Source organism: Ctenocephalides felis, unplaced genomic scaffold (genome assembly GCF_003426905.1).
Source record: "Ctenocephalides felis isolate EL2017-DRISC unplaced genomic scaffold, ASM342690v1 CF-g0.4_SCAFFOLD_00845, whole genome shotgun sequence".
Classification (NCBI taxonomy): Eukaryota; Metazoa; Arthropoda; class Insecta; order Siphonaptera; family Pulicidae; genus Ctenocephalides; species Ctenocephalides felis.
In genome coordinates this window covers 89,856,848-89,874,874 of record NW_020536999.1, presented here as the reverse complement: position 1 = coordinate 89,874,874, position 18,027 = coordinate 89,856,848, and the positions used below count along the sequence as shown (strand labels likewise).

Below are 18,027 nucleotides of genomic sequence, written 5' to 3'. Positions count from 1 at the left end.
ATAAGGATGGGAAATGGAATCATTGATTTCTGATGCTCTTACACCATGAACCTGTCTGCAGGCAGACTACTGACTTTGGTAATGTCAAATGGCCTGGGATAGCGATCTATTTATGTTTACTTATCTATGGTTCCAGCACATCCGTGTTTTGCAATGAGCGAGCGATTTTTTTTTTTTGACTCATTTGCATTATCATAGTTCACAAGTGCAACGAACAAATGTCGACGTACAGACGTAAATTAATTAAAACGCTAGTGTAAAAAAGTGTTTTTGATGTACAAAGTTCTCTTCTCTTTATAATAAAATATTTCTTTTTTTTGTCAATTCATAATTCCTAAAACACATCTTTACCGGATACTTATTGTTTTTTAGGTAAAAATTTAAGTGCATTTAATTAAATATAAGGTACTGGTGTACTGCTTTTATAAAATAAATAAATAGACAAGTATCCGGTGAGTAATAAATACGATATATGTAAAATCTAGCTGTAAAATTGCGTGTATAATGATATGATTTGGTGACATCCATGTGACCTTAAATGAAACGCGTTCAATCCCTCCCCTCTCGTTTGCGTTACCATAGCTTATAAAATTGAATTGTATGTTGATTGCTATTTGAATATATAAATAAATAAAATATCATCAGTGCGTTTACAATACATTTGAATGCGATTAAGTTATAAGAAGATAATGTTGTGTTTGTATCATACTATAGTTTACTGTGCATGTAAACATATTGTAAACTGAGTTTTGTGTTATCTGTTAATAATAAAAATGAACTCTGCTAAAAGAAAAAGAAAAGTAGAATATCAAAATATAGGTGAAGTTGAACAGAACAAAAAACCCAAATTTAATAATGCAATTCATGGAAACGTTTATCAAATAAAATTGCTGATGCTCTTCCTATGTCGAGCCACTTTGTTTGGATACAATTTTAGACTGGGCACTGAAATACAAGAAGCGCACAAATTCGATGATTTGGTTTTTGAATATAAAGAAGCTAATAAAAAGTTTTTTAGACTTCTGCAAGCCAAACACGTGTATGTAGAAGATGGAAAGAAGATCACCTATGATAATTTGATGGCGAAAAAATCAAATTATAGCCTTGTAAAATATTGTCATTCTTATCACATGTTAAAAAAAGAAAAAATGTTTCAGGAAGGAGTAATTAAAGATGTCATCGTTTGTACTAATATTGATTTTGACTATGCAGATTTGAACAAAAACTATATAGAAATTTATGAAATACTAGATGAGGATAGAATGTTGAAAATGGGGAGTATGGAAAAGGTACCTAAACGATATAGGTTTTGCAAAAACAACATAGTTTTTTCATTAAAAAACAAACTAAAAGAACATGAAGGAAAGTATTATGCTAATGAGCTAATAATAGAATTCTTAGATCATTTAATTTTTGCAGTAAACCAGCCTCATGCACATGAAATGGAAACAATTATAAAAAATGAAATTATTAAAAAAGAAAAATTTGACATGATAACGACTGGAACTGTGTACAACGAATTACATATGTTTGTGGAAAAGTTGCTAATGGACTCATATGGCAATAAATTTATTTCAAGTGATGAATTTCAAAAAATGATTGATGAGGCCAGAAAAGGTATTTTATTTTATTTTCGAGATCCAGTCAGTTCTTTCACAGGAAGAACAGAAGTGTTGTGTAATTTGCATGAAGCACTACAAAAACATAAGATGGTTTGCATAAGTGGTCTCGGAGGAGTCGGAAAAACAGAATTGTCCAGAAAATATATTAAAGATTATAGCGAAATATATAATAATAAAATTTTGTGGATATATGCTGAGACAAATAAATCGATCGAAACATCTTTCAAAAGTTTGGCAATTGATAAACTTGGAATTAAAATCAAAACTATTCACGACGAACCAAGATCGATCCAAGCTATAGTTGAGGATGTGTACAATTATTTCTCCCTCAATAAAAGCCTATTCGTTTTTGATAATGCCACAATATACAAAGAAAACAAAAATAATGGTATTGAGCCATTTCTTCCTTCACTTCCTGGAAATTTAAATACGCCTTACATTTTAATTACTTCACGCAACAAGAAATGGCCAAGAAAAATTGAAAGATTAGACTTGGATGTATTCACGGAAAAAGAAGCATCAGATTTTATTCAAACGTCACTGGAGTTAGATAATGATTTAGAAATAAAGAATGCCGAAAAGTTATCACAAAAGTTGCAATTTTTGCCTTTAGCACTTCAACAAGCAGTTGTTTATATCAAAACGCATGATAATTACTTGAAGAATATCGGAAAGCAATATACTATACAAGATTTTTTACAAAAATTTGAAGAGAAGACAAACGAACTACTTGACTTTGAATTTCCGGAAGATAACGATAACACATACTCTAAAACAGTTCTGATGACTTGGAATGTCACATTTGATGCAATTAAAATTAAAGCCAATGGAGACAAAGCAATAGAAATTTTAAATCTCTTATCTTACATGGGTTCCGATAATGTTCCAATTAACACATTTTTCTCAATTTTTGATGATGAAAATGAATTAGGCGCTGCCATTGAATTGCTGAAACAATTTTCGATGATAAGTGTCCATGAACAAAAAGTCAATGTGCATAGATTGGTGCAACATGTAATCAGATCAAAATTACAAAGAGATAATAAAGAGGAGGAAGTTTTAGAACAAGGTTTGGATTTATTTCTATCAATGGATTTGAATTTTAAGAATATTGATCATGCGTGCTTAGTTTGGAATTATTCCAAAAAGTATAACAGGCTGGTCCAAGAACATTTACAACTTGGCATTTTGATTGGAAAGGAATTCAACAACTCCGGAAGACATCGAGATGCCTTCACAACATTATGGAGTATTAGGTGCATGGAAAATATAACTCATAGTGATAAAGAAGTGATTGACATTGAGCGTGCCATAAAGGAAGCACTACTAATGTTATTAGAGTATGATAAAGTCAAAATAATTTTTCAAGATTATTTAAAGTTGCGTGAAGCTGATTTGGGATCAAATCATCCTCTTACGTTGCATACTAAACAGTGTTTGGGTGAAATTTATAAGTGTGTAGGTGATTATAGTGAAGGATTAAAATACTATCTTCAAGTACTTGATTCCCGTAGAAGAATATTGAGAGATAAAGAAAGAAGTTTGGGAAAGCATCATTCTGATACTTTACGTACTAGAAATGACCTAGTGAAATGTTTATTAGATTGTAAACAATATGATGAAGCTTTACAAGAATTTGATATTATGATAAAAAATCAAGAAGATGATCTTGGCAAAAACCATGTCGAAACCATGCGTACTATAAGTTGGAAAGGGTTTGCATTGTACGAAAAAGGCGATTATGATGCGGCACTTGATGTATTTCAAAATTTACTTCCAAAGCAGATAGAAGTATTGGGAGAAATAGATGACGATACTATAGACACCAGGCGCCAAATTGCTTATGCTCTCGAAATGAAAGGAAAGTCAGTCGAAGCACTTGAATGTCACAGAGGATTGCTTACAGATCTAGAAAGAACACTGGAAATCCATCATCCTGAGAGCCTGGTCACTAGAAGAGATATTGTAAAGATTTTAATGAATTTAGAAAAATATGAAGAAGCTCTGCAAGAATTTGATGTTTTGATCCCAATTGAAGAAAAAATCCTTGGCGAAAAACATATCGATATCATGTATACTATTTGTTCGAAAGAAAATGCATTGTACGAAAAAGGCGATTATGATGCTGCACTTCATTTACTTCAGAATTTACTTCCAAAGCAGATGGAAGTGTTGGGTGAAGTACATGAGCGTACTATAGACACCAGGCGCCATATTGCTTATGTTTTGGTAAATAAAGGAAAGTCAGTCGAAGCACTTGAATGTCACAGAGGATTGCTTGCAGATCTAGAAAGAAAGTTGGAGAAACATCATCCTGAGATTCTGCGTACTAAAAATGATATTGCAGACATTTTATTGTGTTTAGAAAAATATGAAGAAGCTCTGCAAGAATTTGATGCTTTGATCCCAATTCCAGAAAAAATCTTTGGTGAAAAATATATTGACACAATGCATACAAGTTGTTCGAAAGGAATTGCATTGAACAATAAAAGTGATTATGATGCTGCTCCTCATTTACTTCAGAATTTATTTTCAAGGCAGATACAAGCGTTGGGTGAAATAGTTGACGATACTATAAAAATCAGGCGTGATGTTGCTTATGCTTTGGTAATTAAAGGAAAGTTAGTCGAAGCACTTGAATGTCACAGAGGATTGCTTACAGATCTAGAAAGAAAATTGGAGAAACATAATCCTGAGAGTTTGCGCACTAGAAAAGATATAGCAGAAGTTTTAATAGAATTAGAAAAATATGATGAAGCCCTACAAGAGTTTGATGTTTTGATCCCACTTCAAGAAACAGTTCTTGGTGAAAAGCATGATGATACTATGAGTTCTACAGTTTTAAGAGGTATAGCATTGGACGAAAAAGGCAATTATGATGCGGCTCTTGATGTTTTTCAGAATGTGCTTCCAAAGCAGATGGAAGTGTTTGGAGAAGTACATGACAATACTATATCCACTAGGCGCTTTATTGCTAATTCTTTAAGAAAGAAAGGAAAGTTAACTGAAGCACTCGAATGCCACAGAAGATTGCTTGCAGATCTAGAAAGAAAGTTGGGGAACGATCATTTTGAGAGTCTGCGCACTAGAAATGTTATTGTAGACATTTTAATAGACTTAGAAGAATATGATAAAGCCCTACAAGAATGTAATGCTCTGATCCCGCTTAAAGAAAAAATCCTTGGTGTCGGGGGTGTAGCATTGTACAATAAAGCTAATGATTATGATGTTGCAAAGCAGATGGAAGTGTTGGGTAAAGTAGTTGACAATGTGATACAAATCAAGCGCGGTATTGCTTATGCTTTGGAAGACAAAGGAAAGTTAGTCGAAGCACTTGAATGTCACAGAGGATTGCTTGCAGATCTAGAAAGAAAGTTGGAGAAACATAACCCTGAGAGACTGCGCACTAGAAATGATATAGCAGACATTTTAATAGCATTAGAAAAATATGATGAAGCCCTACAAGAATTTGATGATTTGATCCCACTTCAAGAAACAGTTCTTGGTGAAAAGCATGATGACACTATGCATTCTACAGCTTTAAGAGGTGAAGCATTGTACGAAATAGGCGATTATGATGCAGCACTTGATGTACTTCAAAATTTACTTCCAAAGCAGGTAGAAGTATTGGGAGAAATAGATGACGATACTATAGACACCAGACGCCGAATTGCTTATGCTTTCGTAATGATAGGAAAGTCAGTTGAAGCACTTGAATGTCACAGAGGATTACTTACAGATCTAGAAAGAACATTGGAAATCCATAATCCTGAGAGTCTTGTCACTAGAAAAGATATTGTAGACATTTTAATAGATTTAAAAAAATATGATGAAGCCCTACAAGAATGTAATGTTTTGATCCCACTTCAAGAAACAATTCTTGGTGAAAAGCATGTCGACACCATGCATTCTACGTGTGTCAAGGGTATAGCATTGTACAATAAAGGTGATTATGATGCTGCTCTTCATATACTCAAGAATTTACTTCCAAAGCAGATGGAAGTGTTGGATGAAGTAGTTGACGATGCTATAGAAACCAGGCGCCATATTGCTTATGCTTTGCAAAAGAAAGGAAAATTAGTCGAAGCACTTGAATGTCACAGAGGATTGCATGCAGATCTAGAAAGCAAGTTAGGAAAACATGAACCTGATACTCTGCGCACTAGAAAAGATATAGCAGAAGTTTTAATAGATTTAGAACAATATGATGAAGCCCTAAAAGAATTTGATGTTTTGATCCCAATTCAAAAAAAAGTTCTTGGTAAAAAGCATGGCGACACTATGCATTCTACAGCTTTAAGAGGTGTAGCATTGTATAAAATAGGCGATTATGATTCGGCTCTTTATATGCTTCAAAATTTACTTCCAAACCTTATGAAAATATTTGGAGAAATAAATGTAGATTCTATATCCACCAGGCGCCATATTGCTTATGCTTTGAGAAAAAAAGGAAAGTTAGTCAAAGCACTGAAATGTCACATATTATTGCTTATAGATCTAGAAAGAAAGTTGGAAAACCATCATCCTGAGTGTCTGCGCACTAGAAATGACATTGTAGACATTTTAATAAATTTAAAAAAATATGAAGAAGCTCTGCAAGAATGTGATGTTTTGATCCCAATTCAAGAAAAAACTGTTGGTGAAAAACATGTCATTACAATGAGTACTACTTGTTTCAAAGGATTTGCACTGTACGAAAAAGGCGATTATGATGCTGCTCTTCATTTATTTCAAAATTTACTTCCAAAGCTGATGGAAGTGTTGGGAGAAGTACATGACGATACTATAACCATCAGGAGCCATATTGCTTATGCTTTGAGAAAAAAAGGAAAGTTAGTCGAAGCACTGGAATGTCACAGATTATTGCTTACAGATCTAGAAAGAAAGTTGGAAAATCATCATCCTGAGAGTCTGCACACTAGAAATGATATTGTAGACATTTTTATAGATTTGAAAAAATATGATGAAGCCCTACAAGAATGTAATGTTTTGATCCCACTACAAGAAAAAATCCTTGGTGAAAAGCATGTCTACACCATGCATTCTACTGGTGTCAAGGGTGTAGCATTGTACAATAAAGGTGATTATGATGCTGCTCTTCATATACTTCAGAATTTACTTCCAAAGCAGGTGGAAGTGTTGGGTGAAGAACATCGCGATACTATATCCACCAGGAGCCATATTGCTCATTCTTTGGAAATGAAAGAAAAGTTAACCTAAGCACTGCAGATCTAGAACAAAAGTTGGAGAAATATCATCCTGATGTACTGCTTACTGCAAATTATATAAGACATTTTAGTGGATTTGAAAAAATATTATGTGATGATTTAAGTAGTTGGTTCGTGTACATATTATTTTATTGGGTAGTTCGGAAAGTAATTTTGTTTCTATAAACATTTTGACAAGTCATTTTCGTATAATAAACATACACTTTATTAAATTATGTTTTGGCCGTTTTGGTCGAACTTTTTTTTATTATATTTGGAATCATAAATTTTAGTCTTTATTGGCAAAAAACTGATCAAGGTGGGTTCAATTGAAGGTTCTACTGTCTAAAAAATTATGACCGGATTTATAGGGTTTGAGTGTGATGTTGGATTCAAAACTGTAAAATTAAAATCCCTGTCATAAAAAACGAAATAACTTTCCAAATAGTCTTATAGATTGTGTTATTTCAAAATTTATTGCAAATACTATAATAAATTTGTATTAAAGTAAAGGCCAGAAATGTTGTTTGATATACAAATAAATTTATAATAAAAACATGGAAAAGACAAAGAATATAAACTAGTGAAAGGATTCTATTAAAAACCAAAAGATCTAAACATCTAAAATGTTGCAAATATCATGGATGAGATTACATTTTGTGAAAATAGGCTGCTACAATATATTTTAATAAAATTAAGCAATATAACAATTATTATTAACTTTATTAATTTATAAATTTATAAATATTATAAATATTAATAAATAATTAATTAAAATTATTTATTATAATAATATTAATTAAAATTAATAGTTTTATTATAAATATTATATATTAACTTGTATGCATATTTTTTAAGTTTTAAGTTTTACCATTATTATACAAACCTAGTTTGTAATATTTTCATAACATTGTTAGTTTGTTTTTTATGTAATGCAAAGGGCGAGAAATATTGTGTCCTAGCGTCCCTGACACTCCATTTCTGTTCTGTGTATAATCTAAATATAGCAATAATTTTGTTGTAAATTTTCTTAAATATATGTAAAGCATAATTAAGGGTTTTTAAAATAATATACCTTCTACCCTTTCTTCAACCTCTAAATGTATGATTAAATATTAATAATCATATTTGTAGACAAGGATACGAGTGCATAGGGATGACTCGAAGTCTAATTTTATAATTGCATTACAAATTGATAATAATAGTAAATGGTAGTATTATTTCCATTATCATTTTATTATTATTAATCACTTTTTTATTCATTTTCCTGTCCAAACTTCTGTTTCCATGCTTTCAGTTTCCTGTCTTCACAAATCGATATAAAATATAAATCTAATAATAATTGTTTCTTAATTGTAAATTGAAAATTGTTATGTTGGAGTATAGGTATCAACAAGTATATTAATTGGCACTCGTTTAGCTTTAGTCAAGTGTGTTTTAGGAGCTTGACAGAAACACGTTTTATATATACTGAAAAACAGATATAAATGTTAATACTTGAGTATTGATTGAAATAAATTTATGCATATAAAGTAGTTGTAATTTTACAAATACAAATTAGCTACATCTACTAACTCCAATAATTCAAATTCCTAATTTCCTCAATATCAATTCAAACTGTTTTTATCTGTAAATTAATAACAATGTCCTTAACAACACAATCTTAAATTCTTTAACAAGGTCAAATAAACTTCAGCATCATATATCACTTGCTGTGTGTGTTGTGTAAACAAATCTATTAATAACTTATTTTCCGACATTGATAAAAAAGTTTTATATCAAAAATTGAATGTCTCACAAGTGCAGGAACATTTTGTAATATTTTTCACAACTTTATTATAAATTATATTATAAAAAATTGTTAAAAATGTCCAGTGCCAAGATTGAGAGTGTAGAGAAGGTTTTGGATAAATATATTCCTGAAGAGGAACTAAAGGAGGTTAAAAAGATTATTTATGGACGCAACGATTAGTAAGTTGTTATTGATATATTAATTATAGTTTTTCTTTAATTAATAAGGTTTAAATTAGTAATTAACATAAATTTGAATTTATTATGAACAAGTTTTGACAGTAGTGTTGCATGATGTTGAGTTTATGAACTGTCAAAATTGAACACCGACATTTTGAATTTTTCGATGAATTTTTTTGGAAATAATAAAATGTTAAATGTTAAAACAATTATATTTTCATTTTATTTATCATTTTATTAATTGTGATATTATTTAAAATGCGTTTAATTTAATTTATTTTGCAAAACTTTAGTTCGTAGAAAAATAAACATACTTCACATCAGTCAAGTTAACAACAGTGATGCCAACCTAGATTTAATCAGTACGATTTTCATGGCTGTTGAATTTAAACAAATGTCATTTTATGTTTGATATTCTTAAATAAACACTTAAATCATTAAAAATAATTTGTGAAATCAGTTTAATTAAGCTTAAAATATAATAAAACCGTATTAGTGCTTATAGTTGCTTGTTTTTATTAAAATAAAATATTTCCTATACGTTTGTAAAAAGTATTATGTCTGAAGCATAGCTCTTTACGGATCAGAGACATGGACTGTAAGAAAGGGCGACAAAAACCCTAGACAATATAATTAATAATATTGTCAATGACAAAAACTATCAGGAAAGTTTTAAAATGGGATGCTGGGGGCGAATAGAGAAGGTAAAGGTAACAAATAGAGAAGTCCTGAGAAGAGTGGGCGAAGAAAGAACTCTGCATGGTCATGTAAAGAAAAGGAAACTGAATTGGACCCATTCTACAAAAAAGAGCTTCCTACACGACGTCGTGGAAGGTAAAATAGAAAGACTACAATGATTGGGAAAAAGAAAAATGCAGATGATTGATGACTAATGTCAAAAGAGAAAATTCAGTGATTTGAAAGCCGAACACAGGATGAGGAAGCATGGAGGCAGAAGTTTGGAAAGAAAAATGTACAAGAATGAATAAAACATTTATTAATGGTAATAAAATGGTAATGGGAATAATAAACAAGGGAGGGAAAGGGAATCGTTGAATCATGGTGCTCCTCATTGCATTTATTTTAATTATTATTACTGTATGTTTTCAGTATTCATGATTTCTGTTTTGTAATAGTTAAATCAAATACTGTTTTATGTTACAATAATTAAATCAAAACACATTATATATTAGTTATATTAATTCCTCAGATCTAAGTATATATCATACACAATATTATATACACCCCATTGATACAAAAATTTAATACCAAGTATCATTTCCTATCTAGTTCATCGTTGGATCTCCACCCAGACAGTTTATCATTTGCAACAACGAACAATTTCGAAATCCGTGGCCACACTTTTGTACCTCTAGCTCGCCATGAATCTACAAGAGCCTCGAGAGTTGTTAGAATTGCAGCAGTGCAATTTGCACTACCCGAAGGACTCAACACGTGGACTCCTGTGGCTGAAATGAGAGAGGCTTTGTATGGAAAGGCTAGGAATATTATACAAGCTGCTCATGATAATAATGTTAATGTGCTTTGCTTGCAGGAAGCATGGAGTAAGTAATAGATAGAAAATAGTTAATAATAATTAATGGGGCAATTCTGCTGTAACTAAGCTCATAAACTAGCGTTGTCATGGTAACATTATTTTATGCTTGTTCATTGATTGTGAAAACTGTGAAAATGTCCATCTATTTGCTGTGGGATCAGGTGTATTTTACATAAAAAAGCAATGGATAATGTTATAATAATTGCAATCTAGAATTCTGTTATCATAACATTCTTCCTTGCTTATTTATATACAAAATACGCCTGATTACACAGCAAATAAATAGATATAATCATAATTTTTACTGCCAGAACAGGTTGCTATGACAACGCTATTTTGTGAGCTCTGTTACAGCAGAATTGTCCCATAAGTTGTAATAAGAATGTGTTGATGATTACTGTTTGTTGTAGCAATGCCTTTTGGGTTTTGTACTCGAGAAAAATTACCTTGGTGTGAATATGCTGAATCAGCAGAAGATGGATCAACAACCCGTATGTTGCAAAAGGTATAATAATTAATATCTAATTAATAATGATCAATTATTACTATTATTATTATATATATTAGTATCTTTGTTTTAGCTTTGCAAAGAATACAACATGGTGATAATTTCACCAATTTTGGAACGTGATGCAAACCATGGGGATACCATTTGGAACACTGCAGTCGTTATTGATAATAAAGGAGAGGTATTTAATTTTAAAGTAGTTTAAAATCTTCTCAATACAATAATTGCGTTTGTATGTGTAGATTTATGCAGCTTTTTCTACATAAATATTTAATAAAAATATAATATAAGTTTTTGTTGCTGCAAATAATTAATTAAAATATTAAATAGGTGTGAATGGTATTTTACCTTGATGCAAGTTGCATCAACTTCCCGATATGTGTATAAATAATCAACTGTTTCTTTCAAAAATAAAGTTTTAGCTTTCACTAAAAACTATTCAATACTATTTCTAATTGAAACCTTACGAACAAACAAGCTTTTATAATATCTCTAAATGTATTAATGTTTAAGTAACCCTTAACGTTTGAAGGAGAAATTTGTTTTCACCAGAAAATAAAGTATTTTCTTCCACTAATCAATGCCATTTCCAATTTACCCCTTTCTAACAAACAAGCTTATTATAATATCTCTAACTGTATCAATGTTTAAGTAACCCTTATAAGGTTGAAGGAGAAATTTGTTTTCACCAGAAAATAATGTATTTGCTTCTACTAAAAACTAATCAATGCCATTTCCAATTTACTCCTTTTTAACAAACAAGCTTATTATAATATCTCTAACTGCAGTTAGAGATTAATACATGTATTAATGTTTAAGTAAACCTTAACCGTTGAAAGAGAAGTTTGTTTGCACCAGGAAAAAAAAAACATGGATTGTAGTCTTTGATTTTTTGTGAAAAAATTTTTGGGGAAAAACCATAAACTATAATCTTTGATTTTTTGGGAAAAAAATTTTGGGGAAATACCATGGACTTTGATTTTTTGGAAAAAAAACATGGACTGTAATTTTTTGGGGGAAAAATTGTGTTTCAAGTCATTCTGAATTGTTTGAGACTCAATTTGGAAAATGTGTGTATGTTTTTAGGGAAAAAATTTTTGAGGAAAAAAAATGTGTTTCAAGTCATTCTGAATTGTTTGAGATCCAATTTGAAAAATGTTTATATATATATGTGTGTGTGTCGGATTTTTGATTTTGTTGAATTTTTCTCAAAAAACCTCTGAACCAATTTCAGTTTAAAACCATTCGATTGCGTTTTAGTTTTGCTATACAATCAGCCGAGATTTTTTTTACAATTAGCAAAAACGTGCAATATGTTTTGTCCATTTTTTGCAAAAAATCCTGATATAATCATAATTTAAAATCTGTTTGAAAGATATCGAATGAGAATCATGCTTATTAGCTTTTAGGCAAAAATTGGCCGAGCCGTTTTTTTGTAATTAATAAAACTTGGTATATACTGATATATAGTCCATGATCTTAAAGAACACCCTATAATATGACTGCGTGGACAAAAAGTCAAATCTTCTCTCACACTTACATGCTTGTGTTGCCATCAATTTAGAACGTCTAGTAACATAAAATTAGCAATTAGGATTTTCTGGAAAAAATATAAATTAAAAATGTGTATATATTTATTTTTATTTGAAGGTTTTGGGCAAACACAGAAAAAATCACATTCCAAGAGTTGGAGATTTTAATGAGTCGACTTATTACATGGAAGGAAACACTGGCCATCCTGTTTTTGAAGTAAATAGATATATATAAATATATATATATATATATATATATTATATTATATATATATAAATATATATATATAATGTATTTGAATAGTCTTGAATTTGATGTGATATAATATCTTTTATTTGATTCGACAATGTGGCCTTTTTTGGTGTGTATTTGCAATACAACCTTTAGTTTCATTTTTACACAAATTAAATCTAAATTTAATTCTAACCATATCAGAAACTTAGTATAGAAGATTAATTGAAATTGAAAATAACTCGAAAAATACCAAACAATTCAAGACCATGTTAACCGAGCATATAAATAATTTAAATCATTATATAGATTTTTTCAACCCAAAAATTTTACATTTTGAAGTAAACGTAATTAAAACTCGAAATTCTTCATATATATGTATATATATAGATTGATACATATTTAATACCTATATATGTTTATATTTGTTGAAGACTGATTTTGGAAAACTTGCCATAAACATTTGTTACGGTCGACACCATCCACTCAATTGGACTATGTTTGCAATTAATGGAGCAGAGATCATCTTTAATCCTTCGGCAACTGTAAGTCTACTTATATTATATATAAATATATATATATATATATATATATATAAATAAAATATATATATATATATATATATAAATAAAATATACATATATATATATATATATATATATATATATATATATATAAAATTTTTTAGAAGAAAGTAACTGTGATGTTAGTGATAAGTATGATCTGTATATCTGTGAACTAGCTAAAAATATAATGAAAGAAAGATTTTTATGAAATATATTTTCACTAAGATTGTAACGTATGTGAAACAAATTGCTAATATTTTTGGAAGATATTTTTATTGCTTGATAACCTATCAAATCACTTCCAAAATTTTTGCACAAACAAACTTTGCTTACAGGTCTTTTGAATAAATTGTTTTTGACATGAAAAGTATATTATGTTTTAAGGTGTAAATGTGTTTTGTAAGCATAGTTTCAAATGGTAGGGATATTTAGAATTGTTTTTATGTTGTTGAAGTTGTTTTATTAAATTTTGTCAAGCTTCACCAATATAAATTGAGCAGCAATCTAAACAATTAATTTGACAAACAGGATTCCTAAGATGTTCTAAAAGTTAATATTATATTTTAAAGTGTAAATATGTTCTGTAAGCATAGTTTTAAATGGTAGGGATATTTAGAATTGTTTTTATGTTGTTGAAGTCATTTTATTAACTTTTGTCAAGTTTCACCAATATAAATTGAGCAGCAATCTGAAAAATTAATTTGGTAAACAGGATTCCTAAGATGTTCTAAAAGTCTATATTATGTTTTAAGGTGTAAATGTTTTCTGTAAGCATAGTTTTAAATACTAGGGGTATTAAGAATTCTTTTTATGTTGTTGAAGTCGTCTTATTAAATTTTGTCTAGTTTCATCAATATAAATTGTGCAGCAATCTAAACAATTAATTTGATATACAGGATTCATAAGATGTTCTAAAAGTCTATATTATGTTTTAAGGTGTAAATGTGTTCTGTAAGCCTAGTTTTGAATTGTAGGTATATTTAGAATTGTTTTTATGTTGTTGAAGACGTATTAATAAATTTTGTCTAGTTTCACCAATATACATTGAGCAGCAATCTGAACAATTAATTTGATAAACAGGATTCTTAAGATGTTCTAAAAGTATATATTATGTTTTAAGATGTGCATGTGGTCTGTAAGCATAGTTTTAAATTGTAGGGATATTCAGAATTGTTTTTGTGTTGTTGAAGTCGTTTTATTAATTTTTGTCCAGTTTTACCAATATAAATTGAGCAGCAATCTGAACAAATAATTTTATAAACAGGATTCCTAAGATGTTCTAAAAGTCTATATTATGTTTTAAGGGGTAAATGTGTTCTGTAAGCATAGTTTTAAATTGTAGGGATATTCAGAATTGTTTTTATGTTGTTGAAGTCGTTTTATTAAATTTTGTTTAGTTTCACCAATATAAATTGACCAGCAATTTAAACAATTAATTTGATAAGCAGGATTCCTAAGAAGTTCTAAAAGTCTATATTATGTTTTAAGGTGTAAATGTGTTCTGTAAGCATAGTTTTGAATTGTAGGAATATTTAGAATGGTTTTTATGTTGTTGAAGTCGTTTTATGAAATTTTGTCTAGTTTCACCAATATAAATTAAGCAGCAATCTGAACAATTAATTTGATAAACAGGTTTCCTAAGATGTTCTAAAAGTCTATATTATGTTTTAGGGGTGATGAATGTGTTCTGTAAGCATAGTTGGAAATACATTTGGGAATTTAGAATTGTTTTTATGTTGTTGAAGTCGTTTTATTAATTTTTGTCTAGTTTCATCAATATAAATTGAGCAGCAATCTAAACAATTAATTTGATAAACAGGATTTCTAAGATGTTCTAAAAGTCTTTATCATGTTTTAAGGTGTAAATGTGTTCTGTAAGCATAGTTTTGAATGGTAGAGATATTTAGAATTGTTTTTATGTTGTTGAAGTCGTTTTATTAAATTTTGTATGGTTTCACCAATATAAATTGAGCAGCAATCTAAGGGGGCGTCCATTAATCACGTGAGGTTTTATGGGGAGGGGGGGTTAGACAAAAAATTACGAAATATTACGTCGGGGAGGGGGGGTATGGTAAGATATCACTTGTATTTAAAAAATTCATACATTTTCTAAAAAAGAATCAAAAATGTTTGTTTTTTCACGTAACTAAAAATACACGTGATGTTTGTTGGGAGAGGGGGGGTAATTTTAAATATCACCACGTATCACCAAGGGGGAGGGGGATCCCAAAATCCTTAAAAACTAGCTCACGTGATTAATGGATGCCCCCAAACAATTAGTCTGATAAAAAGGATTCTCCAAAAATGAAAATCACAAACAAATTTAAGTAAAGCCTCATGACAATATTATATATATTATGTAAATATGAACACACTACACTTCATTTTTACCTTTTATTTATTTTATTAAGAAAAAAATTGCAAACATTTGGTTTTTCTCATTATCATTAATCTCATCATTAATATGAATTTTCATGAGCTAACATATCTTATCTATGCACCACCTTAAACAATCTTACACCATATCTTATTACATTTATTTATTTATTTATTTAACGCTCATGGCAATATTTACATTAATTTTTTCTCTAGATTGGGTCTTTAAGTGAACCCCTGTGGCCAGTAGAGGCTCGCTGTGCAGCAATAGCTAACGGGTGCTTCACAGTGGCCATAAATCGTGTGGGAACAGAAATCTTTGAAAAGGAATTCACTTCAGGAGACGGCAAGGAAGCTCATAAGAACTTTGGCCCGTTTTATGGGTCCAGCTATGTTGCATCGCCTGATGGACAGCTGAGCGAGGTAAAGGAGAGATTTAATGAAATGGTTAATAAATAATTATAATAATTAGTAGTCTGCCTGGATATTTTAAATTGAATATTAATTATTAATAACTAATCAATAGTATTACAATTTTAATACTGGTAAATTTATAATTTATATATGCATTTATTTATTATCATTCTCACAACTTATGATGTTTTTTTTATTGGTAGTTTTTGTCTCGAAACAAGGATGGATTGCTCATTGCTGAAATGGATTTGAATTTATGCAGACAAGTCAAAGATCATTGGGGATTCAGAGTAAGTAAATAATTTATAGTACATCTTATATATAAAATTCTTCTGTAATGGTGTATGAAAGGATAATCCTCCTAAACGATTATTCCGATTTTGATAAATCTTTCTGAAGTTTGTTAAGGGAATTTTTTAGGATTTTTTGAATTATGGAAATATAGTTAGATTGTACAAATAAATAAGAAAATTACAATAACCCGCTTATCATTGTTTGGCATTGACAACTAATAAAGACTGTCATCTGTCAAACTTTTCAATTCACTTATAGCCTAAGACATTATTAAAATATAATATATTTATGATTATGAATAAGAAAAATGTAATATCTACCTACATTATTGCCGAAAAGCAGCTGAGATATGCCAAAAATTAAAATAATATAAGATACAATATATATTTGGCAGAAAACAGGCTGTGCATGTGTCAAGATTATTATTTTTTAACTAATGCAGTCGTGTTTTGCCTTACTTGAAGAGATTTTAATAAAATTTTGTAACCCTTTGCAATATGGTCTAACTTAAAACATGAAAATGTTTTAATCTTATAGATCTTAATATTTATTTTTGCAAATTAAATGCTTCTTTAATTTTATTTAATTCGAAATTAAGTTCAAGTCTGCACTATGGACAACCTGATATCATGCACAGTAGTGATATCTATTTTCTCTTTTAACTATAGATCAAAGATATATTTATATTTGAAAATAGCCCACTATTCTTCTTAGAATCAAGTTAGAGTATTTAGCTGGCATAAGAATTTTCTACATTAATATTAAATTCTAAATGACATCTAGCATTTTACATTTAACATTTAGCATCTAAGTAGCTAAATTTAATTTTATTTAATTCGAAATTCAGTTTAAGTTTCTGCTCTGGACAACCTGATATCATGCAGTAGTGATATCAATTTTTATTTAAAATCAAAAATATATATTACATTTGAAAATAGGTGAAAAATTAAGAGATAATTATTCAAAAAATTTAATAATTAATATCATTTATAATGATATATATTTAAGCCATATTTTTTTTGCAGATGACTCAGAGATTAGAACTATATGCTGAGAGTTTTACGAAAGCTGTACAGCATGACTTTAAGCCACAGATTGTTAAAAAGTAAATGGAATGTAGGTTGATTTAATATTATACACTTTATAATATTAACACTATATAAATGCATATAATAATAATAATAATAATGGGTAGTGCTGCCCTAGGGCAGGTCCGTGAGCTGAGTTAAACTCCAACTCAATTCAGGGAAGAAGTAGTGTGAGAGTTTTTCCCATTTCCATAAATGCATATATATGTATATAATTATAAAAATGATTATTATTAATAATAATCTTAAATAATAAGCCTCTTTTTTTTTAAATTATATTCAAATTTTCATTCATAATTATTTCGACATTTTTAACAAACGATAACAGATATCAACATGAATTATAAAACATACTTTTGATTTCCTATTGAAAGTTTTACACACATGTAACAACTTAGAATAAAGATTGTTTGCGGAATCATTTTTTATATATGATTATTACATTATTATCGCAGCCTAGATAAAAATAAATAAAAATAAAAACTTTTATTCTACAAATTCATCAAATTAGATTAACAATCACACACAGACAGAATGTAGATTGTAGATGACGGTTAAATATAAAGAAACGAGGAATATGTAAGGAAAATTAATTTACTCTTTATTCTAGTCTTGCAATAAGCAAGACATCATACAATTAAAAATATTTTAGTTATTAC

The 18,027-nt window shown here is 29.4% G+C and overlaps 1 protein-coding gene across 1 annotated transcript; it reads left to right on the top strand.

Annotated features, from left to right (window-relative positions):
• Window positions 1-8,547: 8,547 nt before the first annotated feature.
• LOC113377330 (beta-ureidopropionase-like) lies at window positions 8,548-17,389 on the top strand. The gene is made up of 9 exons (XM_026617610.1): window positions 8,548-8,800; window positions 10,091-10,365; window positions 10,769-10,863; window positions 10,940-11,047; window positions 12,517-12,615; window positions 13,065-13,175; window positions 15,789-15,995; window positions 16,190-16,276; window positions 17,306-17,389. Exons 1-9 carry the CDS (start codon window positions 8,697-8,699, stop codon window positions 17,387-17,389), a joined length of 1,170 nt encoding a protein of 389 aa, XP_026473395.1. The 5' UTR covers window positions 8,548-8,696.
• The last annotated feature ends 638 nt before the right edge of the window (window positions 17,390-18,027 follow it).

Excerpts from the sequence above, each read along its gene's own strand:
- LOC113377330 (XM_026617610.1), top strand. The coding sequence starts at position 8,697 with ATGTCCAGTGCCAAGATTGAGAGTGTAGAGAAGGTTTTGGATAAATAT. Across the intron at positions 11,048-12,516 it reads TTATTGATAATAAAGGAGAG|GTTTTGGGCAAACACAGAAA; the intron begins GTATTTAATTTT and ends TTTTATTTGAAG. Across the intron at positions 13,176-15,788 it reads TCTTTAATCCTTCGGCAACT|ATTGGGTCTTTAAGTGAACC; the intron begins GTAAGTCTACTT and ends TTTTTTCTCTAG.